Genomic DNA, 27,198 nt, shown 5'->3' with positions numbered 1-27,198 from the left:
GCAGCAAACAGCATAAAAACTGAACAGACTGCGTGTTACTCCATTTTCATTTTGCTACTTATGGGGGAAAGGGTCAACCGTAATTGTTTTCCAGAAATAATCACGCGAAAAATCTCCTTTAAGGTCCAGTGTAATCCCTCATAATTATCCCTGTACCACTCAGATATGCGCTTTTAGGGGTTTGAAGTCCCTAAGAAAATAACATTAAATTCAAGGCCTTTCTTAATGTGTAAAAAATGTAACAGCTTCATTTCCAACCCTAAGATACTGTTGAGCAGCAAACAGCATACAACCTCTACTGCCTGCTAGTTAATCACAGGCTGCTCTGGTTGTATGCTGGTTGCATATAGCCAGTGTCGCTCTGCTTATGAGCGAAATGTAGCAGCATCAAGAAATGCACGCTTTGTAATAAATATGCACAATTTTTTTTATGTTTGAGATATTCCAAGGAAATTATTATGACAACTGAATTGCAGTAAACATAGTTGAAATTGCAAATAAGTATATCTTTTGCCTAATATGTGATGCTTGGTAAGTTTGGGAACCAGGGCCCAATGTTTACAATGGAAGACTTTTTATTCTGTTGTTGTATTTCAGGCATTGAATGATGGTGTGAAATTTCAAAACCAGTTAAAGGAATCTCTGAAGATGTTGGATGCGGTAAGTATGACTTTGTACGACATGATATGTTTAATTGTTCCAAACCTTTTGTTGTTGTGTTTGATTGTGCACCATTTTCACAAGTATTTTAGCCATCTAATGAATTATAACTTAGGTCACTGGAGTTAAAACTATATTTTAAAAATGAAAAACTCAAAAAAACTTTTTCATAAAGCACAAGGATCAGGGCTTTAATAATTTGAGAGGAAAATCGTCTTTTGGGTTCTCTTTTGATTTTTTCTCAAATCATGCCCATGGGGTTGAAACTTGAAGTTTCAGGGGAGATATCTTGACAGGAATGTTGGCAGAGCTTTTAATTGTAAATTACTCTGTGCATTGCAGGCCAAAAAGACGTACGAAAGAAAGTTTCAGGAAGCAGAACGAGCATCGGAAACTTTCCATAGAGCGGATGCTGACATTCATCTGTCCAGAGCTGACGTAGAGAAGGTACCTGTGCCGGATTAATATTGGCCTGGTTTGCTCTGTCAAGATAACACTATCCTTAAGCTAATCCTCCACTAAATATTGGCCTGGTTTACTCTGTCAAGATAACACTATCCTTAAGCTAATCCTCCACTAAATATTGGCCTGGTTTGCTCTGTCAAGATAACACTATCCTTAAGCTAATCCTTTACTAAATATTGGCCTGGTTTGCCCTGTCAAGATAACACTATCCTTAAGCTAATCCTCCGCTAAATATTGGCCTGGTTTACTCTGTCAAGATAACACTATCCTTAAGCTAATCCTCCGCTAAATATTGGCCTGGTTTACTCTGTCAAGATAACACTATCCTTAAGCTAATCCTCCACTAAATATTGGCCTGGTTTGCTCTGTCAAGATAACACTATCCTTAAGCTAATCCTCCACTAAATATTGGCCTGGTATACTCTGTCAAGATAACACTATCCTTAAGCTAATCCTCCACTAAATATTGGCCTGGTTTGCTCTGTCAAGATAACACTATCTTTAAGCTAATCCTCCACTAAATATTGGCCTGGTTTGCTCTGTCAAGATAACACTATCCTTAAGCTAATCCTCCACTAAATATTGGCCTGGTTTGCTCTGTCAAGATAACACTATCCTTAAGCTAATCCTCCACTAAATATTGGCCTGGCTTGCTCTGTCAAGATAACACTATCCTTAAGCTAATCCTCCACTAAATATTGGCCTGGTTTGCTCTGTCAAGATAACACTATCCTTAAGCTAATCCTTCACTAAATATTGGCCTGGTTTACTCTGTCAAGATAACACTATCCTTAAGCTAATCCTCCACTAAATATTGGCCTGGTTTACTCTGTCAAGATAACACTATCCTTAAGCTAATCCTCCGCTAAATATTGGCCTGGTTTACTCTGTCAAGATAACACTATCCTTAAGCTAATCCTTCACTAAATATTGGCCTGGTTTGCTCTGTCAAGATAACACTATCCTTAAGCTAATCCTCCACTAAATATTGGCCTGGTTTGCTCTGTCAAGATAACACTATCCTTAAGCTAATCCTTCACTAAATATTGGCCTGGTTTACTCTGTCAAGATAACACTATCCTTAAGCTAATCCTCCACTAAATATTGGCATTGTGTTTGGTTTTTAATTTTTCTTATTTGATATATTGCAGTGTTTGGAAGAATTTTAGTCATGGTTGTAGAATTATTTTGTTCCTATAACCACTCCAGGAATGAAATTCTAACATACACCGAAATCAACAGATATTCTTTGTATCTCTGTTTCCAGTGATGATGTATGAAGTTTTCCTGTGATGATTTATATTGAATTTGTACATTAAAAAAACACTATATGTAAATGTTTAGGTGAAGATTAGTTTGTTCCTTCCATTTTTATAAATGATGATATTAATTCATTTTGTCTGTATTTCCTGAGATGATATCTTGTATTGCCTCATTAAATTTAGAACTGCATATCAAATTAAAGATTGTTATGTTTAAATAATGACATAAATTCCAAATTGAAGGTAATGCCCCCACGCCCCACCCCACCCTAAAAAAATCATGGAAGTAAATAAAATTAAGCAAATCTCTACATTTACCTCAACGCCCATCCTGTTCGATAAGTGGAACCTTAGTTGATATATTATATTGAAAACCTTTTGATTTTCAATTATATAGTATTTGTAAGCAAACAAAGTTATCAACTGCAATTTACCAATTGAAACAACATGAATTTCCCCAATACAAATAGTGAAAAATTCACTGGATGATTTTTATTCCTCAGACACGACAGACAAGCCTTCGCAAAACCCAGGAGGCGGAGGAGAGCAAGAATGAATACGCCTCGCAGCTTCAGACCACCAACAGATTTCAACATGAGTATTACACCATGCTCATGCCACAAGTGTTTCAGGTACTCGTAGAAAGTTTTACATGTACATTACTCTGTGAAAATGGGGTTTAATGCATGTTGGAAAGTGTCGTCTCAAATTAGCCTGTGCATTCTACACAGGCTAATCGCGAACAACTTTTTCTGCCTAAACTTGATTTTTGTTAAAAAGACACTTTCTTTAAGCAATAAATACAATAAAAGCGGGTGGCAAACCTGATTAGCCTGTGTGGACTGCACAGGCTAATCTGGGACAACACTTATTCATATGTATTCAATCCCAATTTCACAGAGTGAGGCTTCAATCTTTATTTACAAAGTTTAAAATGGGTGCAGGAAAACCAAGCATGTAACAGATCTTTTCTATTGATAGTTACAGCGCAGTTACAGTTGCAATATTAAACTGACTACATTTACATCATAATTACACAATTTTAACAGAAGATAGCAATATTGCAGGTGCAATGTGCGCAATCTAAAAAAATTCTATGGCCTAATAGTAGTTGCAAATCCATACAATAATGTTCTTTGCACTTGTAGCTATGCTATGATCATTTGCATTTCAATTTTAAAAATATACTTTGCTTTTGCAACTTCATTATGATCATCGGTAAATCAATTAAATTGTTGTCTTTGCTCTTGCGATAACACTATGATCATTAGCAAATCAATAAGAAAAGTGTAATTTGCACTTGCAACTGCACAATGATTATTGGTAAATAAAATTGACAAATATACTTTGCACTTGCAACTACGATATGATTATAGGCAAATCAGTAAGAAAACTGTCCTTTGCACTTGCAACTAAACTAAGATTGTCAGAGAAACAATGAGAAAAATGTCCTTTGCACTTGCAACTAAACTAAGATTGTCAGAGAAACAATGAGAAAAATGTCCTTTGCACTTGCAACTAAACTAAGATTGTCAGAGAAACAATGAGAAAAATGTCCTTTGCACTTGCAACTAAACTAAGATTGTCAGAGAAACAATGAGAAAAATGTACTTTGCACTTGACTATGATCATTGGTAAATCAATAAGAAATACTTCACTTTAATCAAAGGTGAAACAATAAACAAAACAGTTGTAACTAGAAGAAGATGATCATCAGTGAAACGTTAAGAAACTTGAACATTGCAGTTGTTACTACAGGATGAAATAATTAGAAAAAGACTTGAGTTATTTTGTATGAAATGTGACTAACCATCTATTGCAAGATATGTGAGTGTTTTATCTCATACATTTCAAGAGTTAAACATGAAGCCATTATATTTGATATTTAGAAATAATAACTAGATTGACCAATTTCAGTATCAACCCTCGATTTATCAAAGACAGATAAGTAAACATATATCTGAACTCACCATTCCAGAATGATGCACTTAAAATTGAGCCATGTTAGGTGAAAATGGGGCTTAATTACATAGGCGTTAAGTGTCATCCAAGACTAGCGTTAGCTAATTAGCACAGGCTAATCATGGACGGCACTTTACGTGTCATGGATTTTTGAAAATAAAGAAGATTAGCGAAAATCCAGTCTGAGCGTAAAGTGTCAACACTTTAACCCTTTCCTACTCAGAATCAAAGTGTAAATGGCTATTTGCAAACAGCATTAAACCAGAACAGCCTGCAAGTAACTCCCAGTCTGTTCAGGTTTTATACTGTTTGCTACTTATCAGTATCTGAGGGTTGGAAATGAAGCCTTTAAAACGTTAATCTAGTAAAGAAGGCATTTAATTATCCCCAGGCTCTGAATTGGAACGGGGGGATTATGTTGTTATCTCCGCCGTCTGTCCGTCCGTCCTGGCCACTCCTCCTACACTATTAGCACTAGAAACTTTAACACATGGTAGCTATGAGCATATGTGCGACAGTGCACTATCCCCACCCCTGGGTCAAAAGTTGCGGGGTGGGGATACGTGTCGGCCGCGCCATTTCAAGTTAAATATAACTTTCTAAGGGACCACAAATGCGTCAAGATACGTATCTAAGTGGTAAAGGGTTAAACACACGAATTAAGTCCCATTTTTCCAGAGCATGACTCAATTTTAAATGCTTAATTGTTGTTTGCAGCAATTACAAGACGTAGATGAGAAGCGGATATCGATGGTGAAGACTGTGATAGAGGGGAGTGCGGCCCTGGAAAATAGTGTGCTTCCAATCCTTAAGTCTTGTATAGAGGGAATGAACAAGGCTGCGCAGTCAATCAATCGCAGCGCTGTAAGTTGAGAATGTTTAATGTTTTTGGTGCTCAAATTTATATAAAAGAAAGAAAATCTACCTAGTTTGAAAGTGTTGTCCCTGATTAGCCTGTGTGGACTGCACAGGCTAATATGGGACAACACTATATGCACATGCATGAAGCCCTGTTTGCCAGAACAAGGCTCACATCCATCGCTTAATTGCTTTAGGCAAACAAATTGTTCGTGGTCATATTGTTTTTAGACAAATTCAGTGATGGGATAATTTGTTGGCAGTAGTCTTGTACAATACCATGCAATTTATTATAAATTATGCAACACTGGTGTAACTTGTACTTATACATACCGGTGAATGAATATTTATAACATTAACCATTACCAACATTTAGTTTTTGAAGATTATTTTAATGTTCTAAAGCGGAAAATGCTTAATGTATTACTCACTTAGAGCATTTCTTATACAAAAGCCATGTTTTATGGTATGTTATTTTCTGAGATTTTCATTTCATTGTTTCATGAGTTTTTATGCCCCCGGATCGTATGATCAGGGGATATTGTTTTTGGCCTGTCTGTCATTGTGTGTGTCACTGTGTGTGTGTCCCAAACCTTTAACCAAAACTTTAACATTTGCCATAACTTTTGCAATATTGAAGATAGCAACTTGATATTTGGCAGGCATGTGTATCTCATGGAGCTGCACATTTTGAGTGGTGAAAGGTCAAGGTCATCGTTCAAGGTCAAAAGTCATATATATGGCTTCAAAGCGGCACATTAGGGGTCATTGCGTTTCTGACAAACACATCTCTTGTTTAATATGAATGTTATTTTATTCAAAATACATGACCAGTTTTTGTTGGCTTTATTCAAATCCAACTTCTGGTCTGCTTTCAGGACTCGCAGATGTTCGTAGAAAAAAACAGAACTGGTTTTCAAATACCCGGAGATATTCCATTTGATGACTTGTCTAGTGGTGGATCAAATAGTAACTCTTTAAATAATAGAAATTTATCACCAGCAGATGTAACTAGAAATGATAAAAGAACTACTGTGAAAGGGACAGGCACAGAAAAAGGCAAAAAGGATAAAAAACGTGGTGGACTGTTCAAAATATTTGGAAATACTGCTGTAAGTACATGTAATTATACTTAGTTTTGTTATCAAACTCGCATCTTACATTTATAAAATATAGAGAAAATATACTTCTTGTATCTCTGCATAGAGTGTAATATAGTAAATTGGTATTGTATATTACGAAAGTGTGTAAAGTAGTTTTACCGTTGTGATATTATAAACATAATGACTTTCTTGAAACTGTGTTTATACACTATATGTTTGGCCTCATTTGAAAATATGATTATAACTTATTATTACCTGATGCCTTATATAAATGATAATTAATTATTTTTTGCTATTTCCTTGTCGAAAAAGTAATGTTGCAATGTTTTAAACTGTTACCGGTGAATATTTCAAACTGTTGACAGGTCAATAGTTTAAACTGTTGCCAGCTAGTGCAATGTTTGATATTTGATCAGGTAATAAAACGGTTATTTTATGGATGCTTGGTGAACAGTCAAAACTGTTGTCCCTCTGTATCAGGGCTGAAATTTGGAACAGTTCCATCCCTGATACATTGGGACAACAGTTTGGACTGTTCACCAAGCATCCATTTAATAACTGTATACTATATAAATTTCTTTCTCTGTGTATTTAACTGTTATCTTGTCATAATCTTCATCATCCACCATGCTTTTTGGTCTAGATTTCATGATTCTGTAATCTATTTTTTAGACCATTGACTTTCAGTAATTCTTCCATTAAATGACATAGATATATGCTGGAAACACATGGCTGTCAATGAAATATATATTTGTATAATTAATTGTTGGGGAAAATGATACTGATTTTCATCCTATTTCCACTTCTAAGTCATATTCCTAGTAGAAGTGGTTGAAAGTGGAAGTTGTAATGTTTTTTGTAAGAATGAATTTTATCCTTATTATCAAATTGGAAATTTTCCTGAACTTACACTTTTACTGCATAAGAAAGGGACAACATTTGAATTTTTTTGAATAAGAATACGAATTTTCATTTTATGAAAATGAAATGAAATTTAAATACTTAAATTTTACTCACTATATATCTGAGAGTATAGATCTATGTATGAATTCAGTAAACAAAGGCAATCAATTGAAATTTCACATTGTCTCAAAAATGTTCAAGAAATGAATTATTTTTAGTCATTTTCTATAATGGCCCATGTTTTTTATCCCCACGCTTTTTGAAAAAAAGGTGGGGATATTGTGGTTATCTCCGCCGTCCGTCCGTCCGTCTGTCTGTCTGTCCGTCCGTCCTGGCCACTATCTCCTCCTACACTAAAAGCACTAGAACCTTGAAACTTACACACATGGTAGCTATGAGCATATGTGCGACCCTGCACTATTTGGAATTTTGATCTGACCCCTGGGTCAAAAGTTAAAGCGGTTGGGGTGGGGCCGCATCAGAAATTATCACTCATTTTTTTAGGTTATTTTACATTTACTTCTTTATTTCTACACCGATTCACTTCAAATTGATACTGGACCTCTCTTATGACAATACGGTCAATCTCAACCATGCATGGCCCCATTCCCAACCCTGGGGCGCCCCGCCCACATAGGCCACACCCACCAAAAATTTCCATATACTATAATTTTTTCATTTCTACACGGATTCACTTCAAATTGATACTGAACTTTTGTTATGACATTAGGGTCAATCTCAACTATGCATGGCCCCAATCCCAACCCTGGGGTGCCCGCCCACATAGGCCACACCCACCAAAAAATTCCATTTACTATAATTTTTTCATTTCTACACGGATTCACTTCAAATTGATTCTGAACTTCTCTTATGACATTAGGGTCAATCTCAACTATGCATGGCCCCATAACCAACCCTGGGGCCCCGCCCACATAGACCACACCCACCCAAAATTGCCTTTACTATAATTTCTTCATTTCTACACCGATTCACTTCAAATTGATATTGAACTTCTCTTATGACAATACAGTCAATCTCAACTATGCATGGCCCCATTACCAACCCTGGGGCGCCCCGCCCACATAGACCACACCCACCCAAAATTGCCTTTTACTATAATTTCTTCATTTCTACACCGATTCACTTCATATTGATACTGAACCTCTCTTATGACAATACGGTCAATCTCAACTATGCATGGCCCCATTACCAACCCTGGGGCCCCGCCCACATAGACCACACCCGCCCAAAATTGCCTTTTACTATAATTTCTTCATTTCTACACCGATTCACTTCAAATTGATACTGAACTTCTCTTATGACAATACGGTCAATCTCAACTATGCATGGCACAATTACCAACCCTGGGGCGCCCTGCCCACATATGTCACACCCACCCAAAATTGCCTTTTACTATAACTTCTTCATTTCTACACCAATTCACTTCTAATTGATGATGAACTTCTCTTATGACAATACGGTCAATCTCAGCTATGCATGGCCCCATTACCAACCCTGGGGCACACCTAGGTCAAACATTCGGCGTGGGGATACGCGTCGGCCTCTGCCGCGCCATTTCTAGTTTATGTCTTGTGTCATATACAAGGTCATGAAATATTGTGTTATTTTGTTCATCAAGTTAATGACATTTTTGGTACGTATTTGAGATTGAAGCTGTCCCTTTTCCAAAAAACTTGTTGTGCATGGGTTGCTGTTAGCTTCTTCTGATTTGTGGTTATCTGGAAATATAAGAAATACACTGAACAAAGTGAATGGTCCTCAAAAAGTAAAATTCCGGTCCAATATTTCAAATTGTTTGCACTGTTAATATGATTATATATAATATATTATTGTATATAGCTATTATATATTATTATCAAAGGAATGGACATTAACACTATGAAAGTTTTTGTTATTGTATTAATACATTTGAGTTTGTGGTTTAAATATTTCTATATTCATATATCGTCACCTTAGTGTAAAACAGTGATAAGTCCATATTTCAAAATTTTACAGGAGAGTAAAAAAACTGATTGTTATAAAAGATTGAGCTTTGATTTTAACACTGTTAACATTTTTATACAGTTTTTTAACTAAAAATATATTAGATAAAATGTATTTCAGTATATTGCTTCCAAGTAATATTATATTTGATGAATTTGCAGATAACTTCATTTGACACTGAAATATTTTTAGTGCGATACTGTAACAAGTGCACTTATTACTATATTGCACTGGACATTCTTTGTGCAATAACTGAATAAGGTAGTTATTATGGTTTAAAATCAAACAATTTACTGAATTTCTAGTAAAATTAAGAATAAAGTGTTTAAGGATATTGAAAACAAAATAATGTTTACACCAATTTTGATGTAAGAAGCAAAATTATGAGCACTGCTATGCCATGCATAGCATTATGAATCTTCTTAAGATGAAATGAATATTTTTTCATTTTAAAAGAAACATCTTGCATATTTATGAAAAAATACATGTATTGTTTGATAATTTATAAATCAACTTTAAACAATAATATTACACTGGTATTTCATTTAACATAATTATATTTGTAACAACAAGCATCGAAATTTAATTTGTAAACTTCAGAAAATAATTTCATTGGAACAGGCACAAATTGAGGAGTATGACAACATCACCATACATTGATACAGTATACTTCGGCTAATATTATTTAATGTGAGTTAAATACAATTTCTCAAATTTGAATGACAAAAAGTTTAACCAATAAGACAAACAAGACATCTTTTACTACATGGCTTTTTCTTCTATATTGATGAAACATTACAATTTCATGGCTTCACCTTGGCTGAAGTTGACAGTACTATCATCTTGAATTTTGCTGTCATACTCCCAGTATATAAGTTTTGATATATAAAAAGGCAACCGATAAGCCCACATACACTTTTAATAAAACTGGAGAATTTTGTTGCACTTTTTAACTTTAAGTAGATAAAAGTTCAAGTTTTCTTCTTAAATTTTGTTGCAAAATACCATGATTTCTTACAAAACACTACAGGAAAAAGTATCCAGCATAAATTTGATCATTATTGTAGCTGAGAGTAAAAACAACAGTAACAATTTGATTATCACTCACAGGGCAAATCTTTGTAGAATGCATCACTAGACTGTTATATTTAGGCTGAGGAATGGTCTGCTTGTAACCAGGTCTATAAGTCCTTTCAGGCAAGGCAATTGCAAATATTGTGAGCGGCAGTATCCTTAAGAAGTACAAATGTATTTCCACGCTAAGTAAATAAACAGGGATTTCGAGAAAAGTACTAAGACGGGCCACTGCAAAGGCATTGATGGCTATTCCAAAGAGAAGAAATTTCTTGGAAAGAGAAAGAATCAAAAGGGAGGCGATCAACTTCATGGAGCGACACGAGTTCTGTGCTGAAAACCCAAATACCAAAATATAAAAATCGTTTTTTTGTTGCCTGCATCCTGACTATATACTTTTGACAAAGCTGAAATACATGTTCATGCAGCAAACATAAAAATTTTGCTATGAAATTTAAAAGCATTCGCTCTGTAGGAATTGATATTTCACCAAACCAAGAAACGGTTAGCAAGAAAGTATCTGAACAGGACATGACAGATATGCTAACCAATAAAATACAGGATGACACAGAAGTCGAGTTTGAGGAGTTGAAACGCGTAGGAGAAGAGGGGAAGAAGAAAATGAAATAAGTTAAATCCAAGAACACAAAAGAAGAGTATAATCAAACATACACAACAGCAGTTCCGATATTTCTTACAGCATGTTTCTAGGGTGAAGACGCAATATACGGCCATAAGAAATCTAAAAGCCAACTTGCCAAAAAATGAAATATTGATCCATATGGATTTTGCAGAAAATTTCACATGCAGCAACGGCGATGAATTTCAAAACGCTTATTGGAACAGCGGAGTTACACTGCACCCGGTAGTTGCTTACTATAAAGAAGAAGAAGAGCTGAAACACAAGAATTTGATTTTTGTTTCTGATGTCACAAACCATAATTCCACAGTGGTGGTCACGATCTTGAAAAAAAACTAGTCCCTGACATGAAAGCATCGAGTATGTGTTTTATAATGAAACTGAGTATGAAACCACAGCAAAAGAACTCGAGATGAAAAACCCGAATTCTGTTTCGGGAACCATAAAGTTGCATGCATTATTTGCTGCACACAATCAGTTATATACCGCCAAGGTCTCATATTACTGTGAATCCTGTTCAAAAGGCTGTGGACACTGGAAAATAGACACTGTACCAGAAAAACACAATGTAAGTAACGAAGCCAGCCTACGCGAATGTTCACTTAAACGGAAGTTGATAGATCATGAAGGAAATGTCGATGAAAACAGAAAAAAGTACAGAAGCTAAACATACCTGAAATGTGCGCAGACAGAAATGGCTCTTCACATATCGCAGATGAAAATGTGTTGCCCAAAGTCTCAGATAAAAATGAATCCCCATTGATCAAACCAGTCAAAGACCAGTGCTCCAGCTAGGTCTTAATTGAAGGATTCCGAACCTCCGCCCTGCCCTTCCTAGGTGCCCCCCTCCCCCTGCCTTTATTTTTTATTTAAAAAAAAAAATTAAATTATGATAATTACCGGTAATGAATCTCTTATTACATTGTTATTTATTTATTCCTCATTGTAGACATTGAATGGTTTAATAATAATGGGAATAATATATTCTAACACTTATTAAAAACATATAAATGAACATGCAGCAGCAACGGGAAGCATTCCAGAGAAGCAAGCACTTTTGACAAAATACTGCGCATTGAAAGTGCCCTTTTGACAAAAAGCCACACCTGCCCTTTTCAAATCCTAGCTGGAGCACTGAAGACGCATACTATCTTGTAAAGTTGGATGATATCGTCTACCCAGGGAAACTTCTCAAGGTTAATGATGATAAACAGGAGGCAACAGTTTTATTCATGGAGGAAACTTAAGGGAAAGGAGATTTGTTTATGTGGCCGTTAAGAGATGACGTACAAGATGTTGAATTCGACCGGTTTGTACGTGAAATCCAAGAGCCAACTGCTTGCAGCAAAAGCAAAAGGCAGTTTAAACTCGAAGATGCCCATTACATGTTTTTTGACACCACTTTCAATAGCCAATGGCTTATAGCAAAAGCAAAAGGCAGTTTATGTAGTTTGTTTTGTGAAAATTGATTGTTTTGACAAAAAGTGTCAGGTATGTGGACTCGAAAATAGTTCTAAGAAGTTCGTATATAAACTACTGTAGAACTCATAAATGGTTGTGTTTATTAAATGTGAAAGTTTTAATCATAATGTTTTTTATTTGAAAATGTAAACATAGTTGACTTGGTTGTTATTGCATGTTGTCTATAGGAACGAAATAGACTTGTCAAGCACGTTAAAGGTGCCATCCAACAGATTTTGGCATGTATTGAAGCTTGTCATTAAATACTTTATATTGATAAATTTAAACATTTGAACTAAAAATCGCCTGTAAAAAAGCAAGAATACAATTTTAAAAAAGTAAAAAAAGTAAACCTCAACAGGGCTCGAACCACTGACCCCTGGATTCCTGGAGTAAAAAGCCTCCAGCCTAAACCACTTGACCATCCACGCTCATGTTTTGAGCGGATGTATTTTATAGCTATATAAGCAATCCTCGTAGTTTCCCAAAATATCCTTTCGCGTCGATATGACGCTTTATCTGTTGGACTTTAAGAGTTCTTTAAATCTATGTTTTTCCATGTACATGTGTATTTAAAGATTTTTCAAGTTAAGCCATTAGATTTTTATCATTTTTGTATGAAACATGTGTATCAATGAAACGAATTAGGCATGCTTATAAAGATTCTTTGAATTATACGTATGTACGTTTGATGGTCAGGTACGTTAAAAATCCAAAGGTTGTTAATAACTTGATTTGAGCTGAGATATTATTTTTTTCTTTGTAAGAAAATATTAATGATGTTTTCTTAAAAATGTATGTTTGAATTTGATTTTTAAACCAACATTGTTCAAATGTCATTTATATAATCATTTAAATGAACAGCATGATTTAACAAACACCCCTTGTGAAAACTTGTTAAGTAATTTTTAAAAAATGATGACATAAATTCAAATGATTAACAAAAAATGAAATAACAGTCAGGAATCTGTTTAGCACAAATTACCACATATAATGATAAATAATAATTGAATCTGTGCGAGTTGATTAAAATGTATTGATGTGTTAAAATGAATATAACGTACCTGACATTAGAATATCAGTGTGTCAATGATTATGCAAATATTATGAAAATTGGATATTTCTAGGTGACCCCGTTGTTATTTTATGTACAGTTTGGTGTTCAAGTTGATTTTAATAAAGTTTATGGTTCAATTGCTTTGTTTTAATTTTCCAACATTCCTCTATGTGTTAATGTCCCTTTAACTGGGATTAAATGCATAGTTTCTAGCTCTGATATCATCATTTGGCCTTGATATATTACACTTATCACTATATTACACCAAATAACTTTTCTGGAAATCAATCTTATTTTGGTGCAATAAGTGAACAAGTGCACTTGTGACTTTCTTGCACAATGCAAAGCAGTTTAAATGAAAAGAACATTGGTGCAGTAAGTAGACAAGTGCACTTATTTACTTACTGCACCGAACAAAATTATGTGTGCAAATATTACAGTATGACATTTTCTTAAAAAGTACCAATTAAACTGGAATACCATTCTGATATTTATTTAGGACATGTATGACATCATTTTAGATCATTTTATGCAAAAAAGTCATTTTTGAAAAAAATGTCACTTATCACTGTTTTGCGCTAAGGTGACGATATGTAGATTTTGTTTAAGTATATGATTAATTGCTTACTATTAAAAAAGGCTTTTTTTTGGGTTTTCTACTGAAAACCAGTGTAAATGGTTGTTGTTTTTTTTTAGCTGATACAATGTTGTAACACATTGAAAATATTCCACAATTTAGTTGCTGCAGGTTTTGTTTTGGTTGGCATAAGTTAGGAATTTTATTCTGCATTCCTTGTGTTAAATTTGTAAGAGTCCTGGCTACATATGGTAAGGTATTGACTACACACCCAGTGGTGTGGGCGTTATTATAGTCACTTGTGTGTACTCTGTATTAAATATATGCCAGCTGTTGATTAGGATGATAAACCTACAATTTCTGCTCATATACAGCCATTTATTTTCTTTTTTATAAAGTACAGGAAAACAGCACTTTCCCAATAGGGAAAAAACTATTTTCCCAAATGGTGTCCGAAAAAAATCCCAATTGAAGGTTTCCAAAATGTAAAACACACACACAGTTCTTTTGTTAAATTAAATGCAACAGGTACTTAATTTCCCTATGCAGGTCTATAGCTTAAAGCCACTGACCTTGAAATGAAAGTAAATTTAAGTATAAATAAAAAAACATATTTTATCTATGCCAATTAGAATATATCTGGTGCTTACAAGGTAGAAATACGTCTTTTTTGCACTTAAAAACTTAAAAATAATTGCGTTTGTTAAAATGGACTTATACGTCTAGAAATCCTACTTTCGGTTTTAAAAGTGGTACCGTATGAAAAAAAAATAGTCGCGTTTGTCGAAAATGGACGTATACGTATAGAAATCCTACTTTCAGTTTTACAATTTAAAAAAATAATAAATTACTTGCTAACTAGGCTATAGATTTAATGACAATTTTGCACACGTTCAAATTGCATCCATATGAATTGATTAACATGTATATCATTTCAAGGTGTGTTTTAAGTTACCTTAGTTAAAATAATATTGACAACTTTTTTTGTTAGCAATTTTTTTGCTAATTTCATTTTTTTTTCGACCTAATATTTTTCAATTGGGCTGGTAACAGTACTTTTCTCAATAGGGTAAACAAATCGCTGATATATGACAGTCTGCTGACATCTGATAACTTTCTATTCTTTATATTAATCTTCTGCGAAGTCTGAGCGAAGGTCCGCCAATCAGTGGGTTTGTTGATCTGTCGGTCAGTCACACTTTTATGCCCGCTCCAAATTGCGTAAACTCTTAGACGAATTTCTAGAAACTTGTGTTATAAATTGTTAATGGCATTGAAACAATGTGCAGAAGGAATGAGTCAGTCATGCAGACTCAAGGTCAAGGTCATACTTCAAAGTCTTCAGCCTCTTCTCCAAACCATTTTGAAGGATTTTCCTAAAACTTTGCAAAAATGTCATTGAGATGATGCTCAAATGCATGAATCAGTAACAATCAATGTAGTTCTTCAAGGTGAAAAGTTAAGCCTTTACAATCTTGTCTGGTGATTTGATACTTTATATTGTTGTTTCAACCATTCCTGTCCATGTATAATGAGTGCAAGTTGGGTATTATTGTAGCGAAATACTATTTTGTTGACAGTAAATTTAAAGAATATAACTTTACTCCAATGATGTTACAAAAGGTGACGTTAAGGACCTAGTTTAAGTATGATTTTTAGCTCGGCTGTTTTCTGAGAAAACCCGAGGTATTGTCATAGCCAGTTCGTTGTCTGCCCGCGTCGTGCTAAAACTTTAACATTGGCTCTAAAATAAAAGCGCTTCCACTTACAACTTTGAAACTTCATATGTAGCTGCCCCTTGATGAGTTCTAAACGCCACACCCATTTATGGGTCACTAGGTCGAAGGTCAATGTCACTGTGATCTCAAATATTCTTCAGACAAGCTTTTATTTATTCAAAACTGCACCCACAGCCGAGCGTTGGCACTCGCTATGCGGTGCACTTGATACATATTTTGATAACAATTGATATATGAAGAGTTAATGTGTTTATAGTTGTTAAGAGTACTGATTTTGTTCCATGTTTATTTCCATTCAAACCTTGGAATCAACCCAACAAATGTAAGTGTTCCTTCTGTATTATAGAGGTTTTTGAGTCCTTTGAAGAATGTTTTTGGTTATGATTAGTGTTGTAGAGTCCTGCATTGTGTTTCGATTGCTTGAGTTCAATTTACACTTAAGTTACCATAATTGTTGTGCTATTGTTTTTTGTGTTTTCTTTTAAGATATTGAGTTCTTTCACCCTTTGTAACGGTTATTATATAATATCATCTGTAGACAAACCAACCAGTTTGAACATTATCCCTTTATCTTCCCAGTAGTTTATTCATCCTCATATAAATTTGAGTGCATTTTATCTCAGCTGCATTTTCATTTTTGTAAAAAAAATAAATGTATATTGTATTAAGGGAGAGACAGGTCAAGGTCAAAATAAAAATAAATCATATACACACATAACATTAAGTATTTATGCAGGTATTGTTCTGAAATTTTGTATGTTGGTAGCTTACATGTAGACCTAGCTTGAATTGCATCTGGGATAAGTTGTATTAAAGTCATGGCCACTTTTACTTAAAATAAGAAAAACTGTTTTCAGTTCAATAACTTTGGTTCTTGTTTGTAGGGTAGCTTATACATGTATTCAGACCTAGGTTTTGCGGCGTTGATTGTTCTTGTTGTCGAACATTTTGTGGTTAGCCTTGACTAAAATATGCATGTCCGTTATAGCCATGCTGTACTACCATTAACCATGAATGTCCTTATCACATACTAGTGTAACCAAATTTTGCATCATGGCATGACACTTACAATCCCATCTCTTACAAAATTTGTGTGATAGTTAACCCTTTACCACTAAGATATGTATTTTGATGCGTTTGCAGTCTCATAGAAAGTTACATTTATTTAAAGACCTATCTTACGAGATTTAAGTTTCAAAGGCGTCATTTCCAAGCCTTAGATATTGATGAGCAGCGAACAGCTTAAAACCTAAACAGACTGCGAGTTACTCGCAGGCTGTTCTGGTTTTATGGCGTTTGCACATAGCCATTTTCAATTTGCATATGAGTGGGAAAGGAATCTGTCTTGCCATTATATCGAACTGACCTGTTAAATTAAAGTAGTATTAAATATCTTATGACAAATTTAAGTAAAAACTGACTAGCGCTCACAACCAATGGACATTTCTGATCAGTATGCCCCTAATAAAATGAAGGGTATATGAAAGATGGAAAGGAAATTAATTACAAGATCGGAAATTTACTTATGTAAGAGGTTTATGCTTCCCTGTTTTACTTCAATGTTTTTATGCCCCCGGATCGAGTGATCGGGGGTATATTGTTTTTGGCCTGTCTGTCTGTCACTCTGTGGAAAACTTTAACCTTGGTTAAAGTTTTGCAATATTGAATAACTTTTGCAATATTGAAGATAGTAAGTAAATTTATATTTGGCATGCATGTGTATCTCATGGAGCTGCACATTTTTTGCATGGTGAAAGGTTAAGGTCATCCTTCAAGGTCAAAGGTCAAATATATGGCTTCAAAGCGGCGCAATAGGGGGCATTGTGTTTCTGAAAAACACATCTCTTGTTTATCTTGACTTGAATTGTTGGTATCATGTTGTGTAGTGAGACAAATTGCAGATTAACTGTGAACCAAGTATAGGATGGGAAGACCAAAACTAAAACATAAAAGTTAACTTTGATGTATATGTATCTAAAGATATTAATGTCTTAACCAAATACCTTATAAAAATTTTACCATACATGCTACACAAATCTTGTGGAAACCCAAGTTGATAAAATATGTAAGAATTGTTTATAGTTTATTTTTTATGGAAAAAATAAATACACGTTTTTCTCTGATATTTCATATGTTTGCATTGGACTATAATTTGGTCAACAAAAATCAATAGATTTCTCTTAAAAAATTCTTCCAGCATGTTGAGTCAGTTTAACAATCTTTGGAAAATTGTCCAACATCGGTTTAGTATTTTGTAATGTGCACCAAGTTTAAAAAACTTGAGTTTTGGGGCAAATACAAAAACAACCCCTGTTGTGCCCAATGTTGTATGGTTCCAGCAGAGTTTTGTATTCTGTTCGTAAATTTCTGGAGGTACGTTTCACATTTTGTGGTTTGTTAATTTTAAACACATATAAGCTTCATTTGAAAAAAAAAATGGACTAAATGCATGTGTGTAAAGTGTGATCACTGATTAGCATGTGCAGTCTAGACAGAAAGTGTCATCCTTGCTAATCCTGTGTAGACTGCACAGGCTAATCTGGGACAACACTTTTGCACTTGCATTAAGCCCAGTTTTCCCAGAAAGTGGTTCATATTTGAGGTGACCCTCCTCTCTCTGTTGGCAGACGGATGAACAGAAAGATGAGTTTCCCAATGAACCTGCTCAGCGGAGGGTGAAACTGCAGAAGAAAATAGACGAAATCAAAAGCAGAATATCACATGAAACTAATGAAAGGTATGTAGACGAAATCAAAAGCAGAATATCACATGAAACTAATGAAAGGTATGTAGACGAAATCAAAAGCAGAATATCACATGAAACTAATGAAAGGTATGTAGACGAAATCAAAAGCAGAATATCACATGAAACTAATGAAAGGTATGTAGACGAAATCAAAAGCAGAATATCACATGAAACTAATGAAAGGTATGTAGACGAAATCAAAAGCAGAATATCACATGAAACTAATGAAAGGTATGTAGACAAAATCAAAAGCAGAATATCACATGAAACAAATGAAAGGTATGTAGACGAAATCAAAAGCAGAATATCACATGAAACTAATGAAATGTATGTAGATGAAAGTAAAGGCAGAATATCCCATGAAACCAATGAAAGGTATGTAGCTGAAATCAAAGACAAAATATCACATGAAACTAATGAAAGGTATGTAGATGAAAGTAAAGACAAAATATCACATGAAACTAATGAAAGGTATTTAGATGAAAGTAAAGACAAAATATCCCATGAAACTAATGAAAGGTATGTAGATGAAAGTAAAGACAAAATATCACATGAAACTAATGACAGGTATGTTGGTTTTCATTTATTTGGTTATTTTGTTCTGCTCTTAGACTGATCTTTTAAAGTCGTTTGAATATCAATTGAGTAGATTTCATGCAAGGTTTTCTTAGGTTGTTTATACTTAACCATTATAGCATGTTAATCTTGCCAGACTTTTTGATACTCTTTGAAACTCGTATGTTTTCAGAGAAGGAATGATGAAAATGCGTGATGTCTACATGGCCAATCCCCAGCTAGGAGATGCTGACGTACTTACAAAGAAACTAGATTTAAATACCCAAACTATAAATGAATTGCAACTTGAGTTGAAGAAATTTGAGGTAAACACAGTCTGTTGTTATGTTTTGAATAGGTACAGATATAGACTCATGAAAATGTGCATGAAATGTATACTTTTACAGATATTTTTGGCTTGTTTTATGTAATCAATCAGCATTTCCTGGAATTGAGTGTACCAGTGATGCATTTTCAGTGGAGAAATTGATCTATATTTGAATGTCCTGTTTGAAAGCGAGCGACAAATGGCCCTCCTAATTATGTACAATATTATAAGTCTTTAAGCAACTAAAGTAAAACCACACCAACATTTTTTGCCGTAAATTTATCACAAGTTGGCAAGTCCTGCGCTTATAAATTGCATGGCTTAAAGTGTTCCCTTTTTTTTCCGGAAGTTCCGGCTTTTTTTAAGCCCTGGAGGTCGATCTCTCAATTCATCCAGAATCGATGAGAAAGTTTGGGGGGGGGGGGGGGGGGGGGGGGTAGGTGGTCCGCAAATATTTCCAATCGAAACCAAGATCTAAAGAATCTTTCTTGAATCGATAGCCATGGCCACTAAAGGGGCCAGTTTAACAGATAAGTGATAATAAACTCCTTCACTTGCACCCACACGTCCATTATGCAAATGGTGGAAGTCCCTTGGACGTCCGATAATCCGCATGTACTCTATATTTACTAATACACAGCATGTACAAATGTCAATAGTAAATCGGGTTATTCAGACCGTTAACTCCGCCTAAGAGGTACTGTTTTCAATGAAATTCTCAGCGAGTGGCCAATATTGATTTTTTCAGCTGTCAATCAGGGCTCAGGCAGCCAAATACACGCTGACCCCACGTGAAGCTGTGTACAATAATATTACGAAGTTTTTATTCAGCAATAAAATATTTAAGTCCACGCTTTATCCGAGGAAGAATGACGTGATGTTGTACATGAAGTCTAATTTTCACATGATTTCCATTTGTACACGAAATACATGAGAAATGTTTATTTGTTGCTAGAATTTTCTTAACTTTCTGTGAAGAATAAAATCTGGAAATGATTTTGGATAACAAATTAATTTTTCGCGTTTGAAAATACTAAAATTGAATAATGTATTTTGTTATATCAATGGCTGTAACACATAATGCAATAAACTGTTAAATAACGTGTTTTGAGATTGCCTAACTATGCTTATATATTGGTCTATGTGCATGAATGACCTGACAAGTTATATCGCGATTCGGAATGAAGTGTTCTCCGTAAAATTTAAAGAAAGGCACGTTTTTATTCTCCGAAATTCGCTTTCACTTAGGCAAACTTTTCTGAAAGGAGGTACATGTAACATTTTAAATTCATTTGTTGATTTGTCGTCATTACTAAATATGAACAGTGCTCTATGCGCTCAAATCTCGTCACGTGATTTACGCATGTTCATTGGGAATTCCCCCATCCCACAATTCAATTATTATATTCACTTGCTTAAAATTGCAGACGTCAATGTTGGCTGTATTTTGGTTTTGAAAATAGAAATCGTAATAATACTGGATTGTCGGGTAATGGATAGAGTTGGAACATGTACATATATTAAAATTCTGAAATAAAAGTAGGACTTCAAAATGTATGTCTGGGACGTCCAAAATTTTAGGCTTGGAAGTGAGGACTTCCAACTTTGAAAAGCTAACGGAAGCGCTGCTATTAAGTGTAATTGTAATGATATTTGTTTTCCATAATTAATTATCAATCAAGTTTCTATCATCAGGGTGTGTGTATAGTGTATAGTGAAATGTGTTTCAACAATCCATAAAGTGATGTGTGTCTTCACCAAACAATATTGTTGTGTTTTTATAAATAGATATAGTGATATGTGTAAAGTTTCCATCAATTGGTTCTGATTTGAAGCTTATGAAGACAAGAAACAAGAAATGGTCTGCAGCTGTATCAAAAATGCAATATAGTGTATATGATAGGAATTTTTCTCTCTCATTCTAAATTCTAATATTAATTTCTGGACTTAATTTTTGTTCCAAATTTAAAGCCAGGATAGTGCATTCCTTGGCCATCTAAAATGCTATTTTCCAGGAGCTTCCGGGGCCTTCGCCCCCCTGGTCCCTGACCAGGGCATCGCCCTGGAGCTGACCGGGGGCCTTCCAGCCCCCTGGCCCCCAGGTTTTTTTTTTCAGGCTTGTTCAACCTTCCTCACTTTTAGCCATGAAATTGTGAACTGGGCTTTTTGGTTTCATACAGTTGGGCTTAAAACATTCTCTGAGTCTCAAGAAACAATACACGAAATAAAGCTTTTTCGTTCAAAATGATTATTAATTTGGATTGATGACAGATTTGCTGTATTTCAAGAAAATCAATAGTGAAAATAATTTCCTGTTTCACTTGCGCTATATTACACTTTGTCAGGAAGTGCCCTCTTAATGGGTTAATATTACCATTCAAGATACATGTCTGGAACATTTTATATTTAACTATTGTGCAGAGTTGTTAACTTCAAAGAAGTGTGTTAGCTTCACTTTCAAGTATATTGTTACGTTATTTGCGTGAACCAAAAATAATCTATATAATAAACCTAAAACCAAAACAAGAATTTTAATTAAACCTTGCTCTGGAAAAATGTAAGTTTAATCATGTATGCTTAGCGTCATCCGAGATCAGCCTGTGCAGTATGTTCAGGCTAATCCGAGACGTCACTTTTCGTTTAAACTAAATTTTTATGCCCCCCTTCGAAGAAGAGTGGGTATATTGCTTGACACATGTCGGTCTGTCGGTCCGTCCACCAGGTGGTTTCCGGATGATAACTTAAGAACGCTTGGGCTTAGGATCATGAAACTTCATAGGTACATTGATCATGAGTCGCAGATGACCCCTATTGATTTTGAGGTCACTAGGTCAAGGTCACGGTGACCCGAAATAGTAAAATGGTTTCTGGATGATAACTCAAGAACGCTTAGGCCTAGGATCATGAAACTTGATAGCTAGATTGATCATGACTAGCAGATGACCCCTATTGATTTTCAGGTCACTAGGTCAAAGGTCAAGGTCACGGTGACCCGAAATAGTAAAATGGTTTCCGGATAACTCAAGAACGCTTAGGCCTAGGATCATGAAACTTGATAGGTAGATTGATCATGACTCGCAGATGACCCCTATTGATTTTCAGGTCACTAGGTCAAGGTCACAGTGACCCGAAATAGTAAAATGGTTTCCGGATGATAACTCAAAAACGCTTATGCCTAGGATCATGAAACTTCATAGGTACATTGATCATGACTCGCAGTTGACACCTATTGATTTTCAGGTCACAAGGTCAAAGGTCAAGATCACGGTGACTCGAAATAGTAAAATGGTTTCCGGATGATAACTCAAGAATGCTTATGCCTAGGATCATGAAACTTGATAGGTAGATTGATCATGACTCGCAGTTGACCCCTCAAGATTTTCAGGTCACTATATCAAAGGTCAAGGTCACGGTGACCTGAAATAGTTAAATGGTTTCCAGATGATAACTCAAGAATGCTAATGGCTGCGATCATAAAACTTCATAGGTTGATTGATCATGACTCGCAGATGACCCCTATTGATTTTGAGGTCACTAGGTCAAAGGTCAAGGTCACAGTGACCCGAAATAGTAAAATGGTTTCCGGATGATAACTCAAGAACGCTTTTGCCTAGGATCATGAAACTTCATAGGTACATTGATCATGACTCGCAGATGACCCTATCGATTTTGAGGTCACTAGGTCAAAGGTCAAGTTCAAGGTGACCCGAAATAGTAAAATGGTTTCCGGATGATAACTGAAGAAAGCTTATTCCTAGGATCATGAAACTTGATAGGTAGATTGATCATAACTCACAGATGACCCCTATTGATTTTCAGGTCACTAGGTCAAAGGTCAAGGTCACGGTGACCCGAAATAGTAAAATGGTTTCCGGATGATAACTCAAGAACGCTTATGGCTAGGATCATGAAACTTCATAGGTACATTGATCATGACTGGCAGATGACCCCTATTGATTTTCAGGTCACTAGGTCAAAGGTCAAGGTCACAGTGACAAAAAACATATTCACACAATGGCTGTCACTACAACGGAGAGCCCATATGGGGGGCATGCATGTTTTACAAACAGCCCTTGTTGCTTTTAAACCTCCTTTAAAAGAAAAATATTATTAAAGCAGAAAGTGTGGTTCCTAAAAAGCCTGTGCAGACTGCACATGATTATCTGGGACTACACTGAAAGAAGATGAATTAAACCCTGTATTCCCAGAGCGAGACAAGTATTCAATTATTTTGTGTGTTTGTTTTATCGCTGTCTTCAATTATATTACTGCAAGGCTAAGTAATAATATATGGAAGAAAAAACAGCAGACAAGAAACAAACAAAATAACCTTCATATTGTATTGCATGGCTTCAGGACATGCTAGACAACACGAAGAATGAGCTTAGCGGTGGAGTGATGCGCAGGCATGGCTCTGATGACTCCATGACCCACAGCATCAACTCTGTGGACAGCAGCCAGATGCACCCCTCTGCGCCAGGCACACCCATGCCGCAGCACAACAACACACAGGAGGAGTATTATGAGTATGTAAATTTTTTGTTGAAAAGTAATAATTGTTGCTATGGTTATGTCATTCATTGACAGGGCTTTTTTTTACTTCCATAGAAATTGGCAGGTTTAATTGTCATCACCCGCAATAACACATTCTGTAAAATCTGGCAGTATTTTCTGTTTCATTTTGTTATTTTCAACTGATGAAGTCTCTGAAAGTGTCATGGACTTCCTATGAACATGTTTTTTCCTGGCTGCCACTTTAACCCTATTTAAGCCCTTGATGACGGACTGCATACACAAAAAGTGAAAAAAACAGCCTTGAAGATGTAATGCCATTGTGTTTCTGTTTTGAGTTGGTTGTTTGTACATCACTTTGTAGTTTTGTTTCTTTTTAAGAAAGTTCCAGTTTTGAGACACTGCATTTCTATTTTGAGTTCTCATTACTGTTTATAGAAACATTTTCCAGTTTTGTGAACACTTTCCATTTTGAGTTTGGTGTTACCATTTATAGGTGCAGTTTAGGTATTGTGTTAACATGTTTCTTATTATAGCTTAATGTTTGTTTGAAGTATTGGCACAATTATCATTTAAATGTTGATTCTTGTTTAATGTACCTTGCTTTTAGTCTTAACATATGCGATCATTTCATTTAATGTTCAATTGAGCCGTGTTCTAGGAAAGCTTGGATTAATGCATGTGTGAAAAATGTCACCGCAGATTAGCCTGTGCAGTCCACACAGGCTAATCTGGGACGCCACTTTTCGCTTTACTGAAATTTTGCCCTGAAGAGACTTTCTTTGATTTAAAATTTTTCATAAAAGTGGAAAGTGTCGTCCCTGATATGCTTAATGTTAGCCTGAAAAAACACTTAACACACATGAATTAAGCCCAACCTTCCCCGAACGGGACTCAATTAATGTGTTATCATTAGATCTAGGTGTCCATTTGTTAATTAAAGGTTCAGAATATCGTATGCTGATATGCACAATAGGGCAAATAACTACTGAACCAGAAACTTTGCTTGATTTAATTGCATTAACACATCAAAGTCATCTAGCTTTATATCGATAATTCATTAATTTAACCTAAATGTATCATCTTTAACATTTGTCTTAACAGTAAGAAAAAAGAGAGGTAATTACTTTTGCACTTATGCCTGCATAACATGTATACATCTCAAACTTTGAATATGACTATGTTAATAATCTAAAGATACTGATGTGTGTGAAAGTGGTATTGTATAACCAAGAAAAGATACTGATATGTGTGAAAGTGGAATTGTATAACCAAGAACATACTGACATGTGTGAAAGTGGAATTGTGTAACCAAGAAGATACTGACAGGAGTGAAAGTGGTATTGTAAAACCAAGAAGATACTGACAGGAGTGAAAGTGGAATTGTATAACCAAGAAGATACTGACAGGAGTGAAAGTGGTATTGTAAAACCAAGAAAATATACTGTTGTGTGTGAAAGTGGTATTGTATAACCAAGAAAAGATACTCTTGTGTGTGAAAGTGAATTGTATAACCAAGAAAAGATACTGTTGTGTGTGAAAGTGAATTGTATAACCAAGAAAAGATATTGATGTGTGTGAAAGTGGTATTGTATAACCAAGAAAAGATAATGTTGTGTGTGAAAGTGAATTGTATAACCAAGAAAAGATATTGATGTGTGTGAAAGTGGTATTATATAATCAAGAAAAGATATTGTTGTGTGTGAAAGTGGAATTGTATAGCCAAGAAAAGATACTTATGTGTGTGAAAGTGGAATTGTATAACCAAGAAAAGATACTGTTGTGTGTGAAAGTGGAATTGTATAACCAAGAAGAGATACTGTTCATTGACAGTGATTTTGAAGGGCCATTTTTCCCATGCTATAAGACAATATTTTTACCCTGAAAAAAATCTACAACTAATCATGATTTTGAAAAAATGACTGGAAAAAAATTAGACAATAAAAAACACTGCTTGATATGAAATCTATTTTTGTTTAAGATGGTCTATTCCTTAGTTATTTAATTTTAAAACTAAAAAGGCGAGTTTTGAAAGGTGTATTTTCTGAAAAACTCTGTCAGTAATTGTTGATAACAACATTTGTGACTGACTATTATGAATTGCTTTAATGAATAATGAATTCCTTTTTATGCTCCCCCAAAATTTATTTTGGGGGGAGCATATAGTCGCCGCTTCGTCTGTCCGTCCGTGCACAATTTTTGTCCGACCTTTTTCTCAGCAACTAATGACCGGAATTCAATGAAACTTTATGGGAAGCTTCACTACCAAGAGGAGATGAGCATATTATCAGCGGGTTCTGGTCGGATGATTTTTCACAGAGTTATGGCCCTTTGAAATTTTCTATAAAAAAATTCTTGCCCCCCCAACTACTGTGCTCTCAAGACGTTTCCTTTTATCTGAATATATAGTGCAATTTTGTGACAAAAAAACACCTTTGGGGAGCATCACCCGTCTCCGACGGTTTCTTGTTATGCTTAGGAGATTAGAGAATTTTTCTTGTTATTGCATGCAATCTGACTGGCTCCCTGGCTTACCTGTACTAAATACTGATCATCATCATTTTTGCAGTACCTACTTTGAGCATGGGAAACGAATCTCTTGCAATGATATTTACTAGTTTTGTAGCTTTTTATAGGCTTGTAGGAACAAGAAGCAATTCATTCAAACAAATAAAAAAGGTCAATGGCCGTAACAAAATAACTTAATTTGTTTTTCTAGTTGTAGATGTTTTATTTTACTTTAGGTTCAAAATGCATCTGTAGTTTAAAATTATTTTATTAAAATGTTCACTCATCTGAATTATTTACAAATGTATGCACAGTGTTAGATGTTACACTTTTAATTTATGTCATCAGCCTGATTTTGTTTGCCTTTTTCCAGTCGCAGATACAGTTATAACCATCGGTAAATGTTCAGTTTGTTTTGTCACGTAGTAACCATTTTTTGTGTTCCTGAAAAGTTGTTTCAACAAGACTCCTGCTTCAATCTTATGTCAGAAATTTCATTTTTTTGAATAAATAATTTTCCAGTTTTGATGGACATTGTCTGTCCTGTTTTCTTACAGTGTTGATTCTGATTTATTTTGAAAACTTTCACGTTATTTTCAGAATTTTTTTGGGGGGTGGTTTCAGACATTTTTATGTCAATTTAGGACAATGTTTAGGCCAAAAACAAATTTGGTTGATATTATTGATTGATAAGGTTTTGTTGAAACTTCTTTTGTCCCTTCTGCAACAATGCTCAAACACCAGCTTTGAACAGTAGTGATGTGTATTAATGTGAGATACGTGA

General features: G+C 35.0%; 1 protein-coding gene across 9 annotated transcripts in view; it reads left to right on the top strand.

The window, feature by feature from the left end:
- The window catches only part of LOC127838538 (formin-binding protein 1-like), a 68,921-nt gene that overhangs the window by 29,347 nt on the left and 12,376 nt on the right, over positions 1 to 27,198 (top strand). For 4 of the 9 annotated variants that reach the window (XM_052366355.1, XM_052366350.1, XM_052366347.1 and 1 more), the window contains exons 5-13: positions 598 to 660; positions 1,003 to 1,107; positions 2,891 to 3,019; positions 5,067 to 5,213; positions 6,086 to 6,319; positions 18,393 to 18,502; positions 19,260 to 19,392; positions 23,751 to 23,920; positions 26,788 to 26,811. In XM_052366355.1, the coding sequence (XP_052222315.1) occupies positions 598 to 660; positions 1,003 to 1,107; positions 2,891 to 3,019; positions 5,067 to 5,213; positions 6,086 to 6,319; positions 18,393 to 18,502; positions 19,260 to 19,392; positions 23,751 to 23,920; positions 26,788 to 26,811 (1,115 nt within the window). Of the gene's footprint in view, positions 1 to 597; positions 661 to 1,002; positions 1,108 to 2,890; positions 3,020 to 5,066; positions 5,214 to 6,085; positions 6,320 to 18,392; positions 18,503 to 19,259; positions 19,393 to 23,750; positions 23,921 to 25,010; positions 25,026 to 26,787; positions 26,812 to 27,198 lie in introns of all 9 variants that reach the window. The other 5 variants (XM_052366352.1, XM_052366348.1, XM_052366353.1 and 2 more) reach the window with 3 other exon arrangements.

This window comes from Dreissena polymorpha, chromosome 7 (genome assembly GCF_020536995.1).
Source record: "Dreissena polymorpha isolate Duluth1 chromosome 7, UMN_Dpol_1.0, whole genome shotgun sequence".
Classification (NCBI taxonomy): domain Eukaryota; kingdom Metazoa; phylum Mollusca; class Bivalvia; order Myida; family Dreissenidae; genus Dreissena; species Dreissena polymorpha.
The sequence above is the reverse complement of the archived record's forward strand: the minus strand, read 5'-3'. Positions and strand labels throughout refer to the sequence as shown.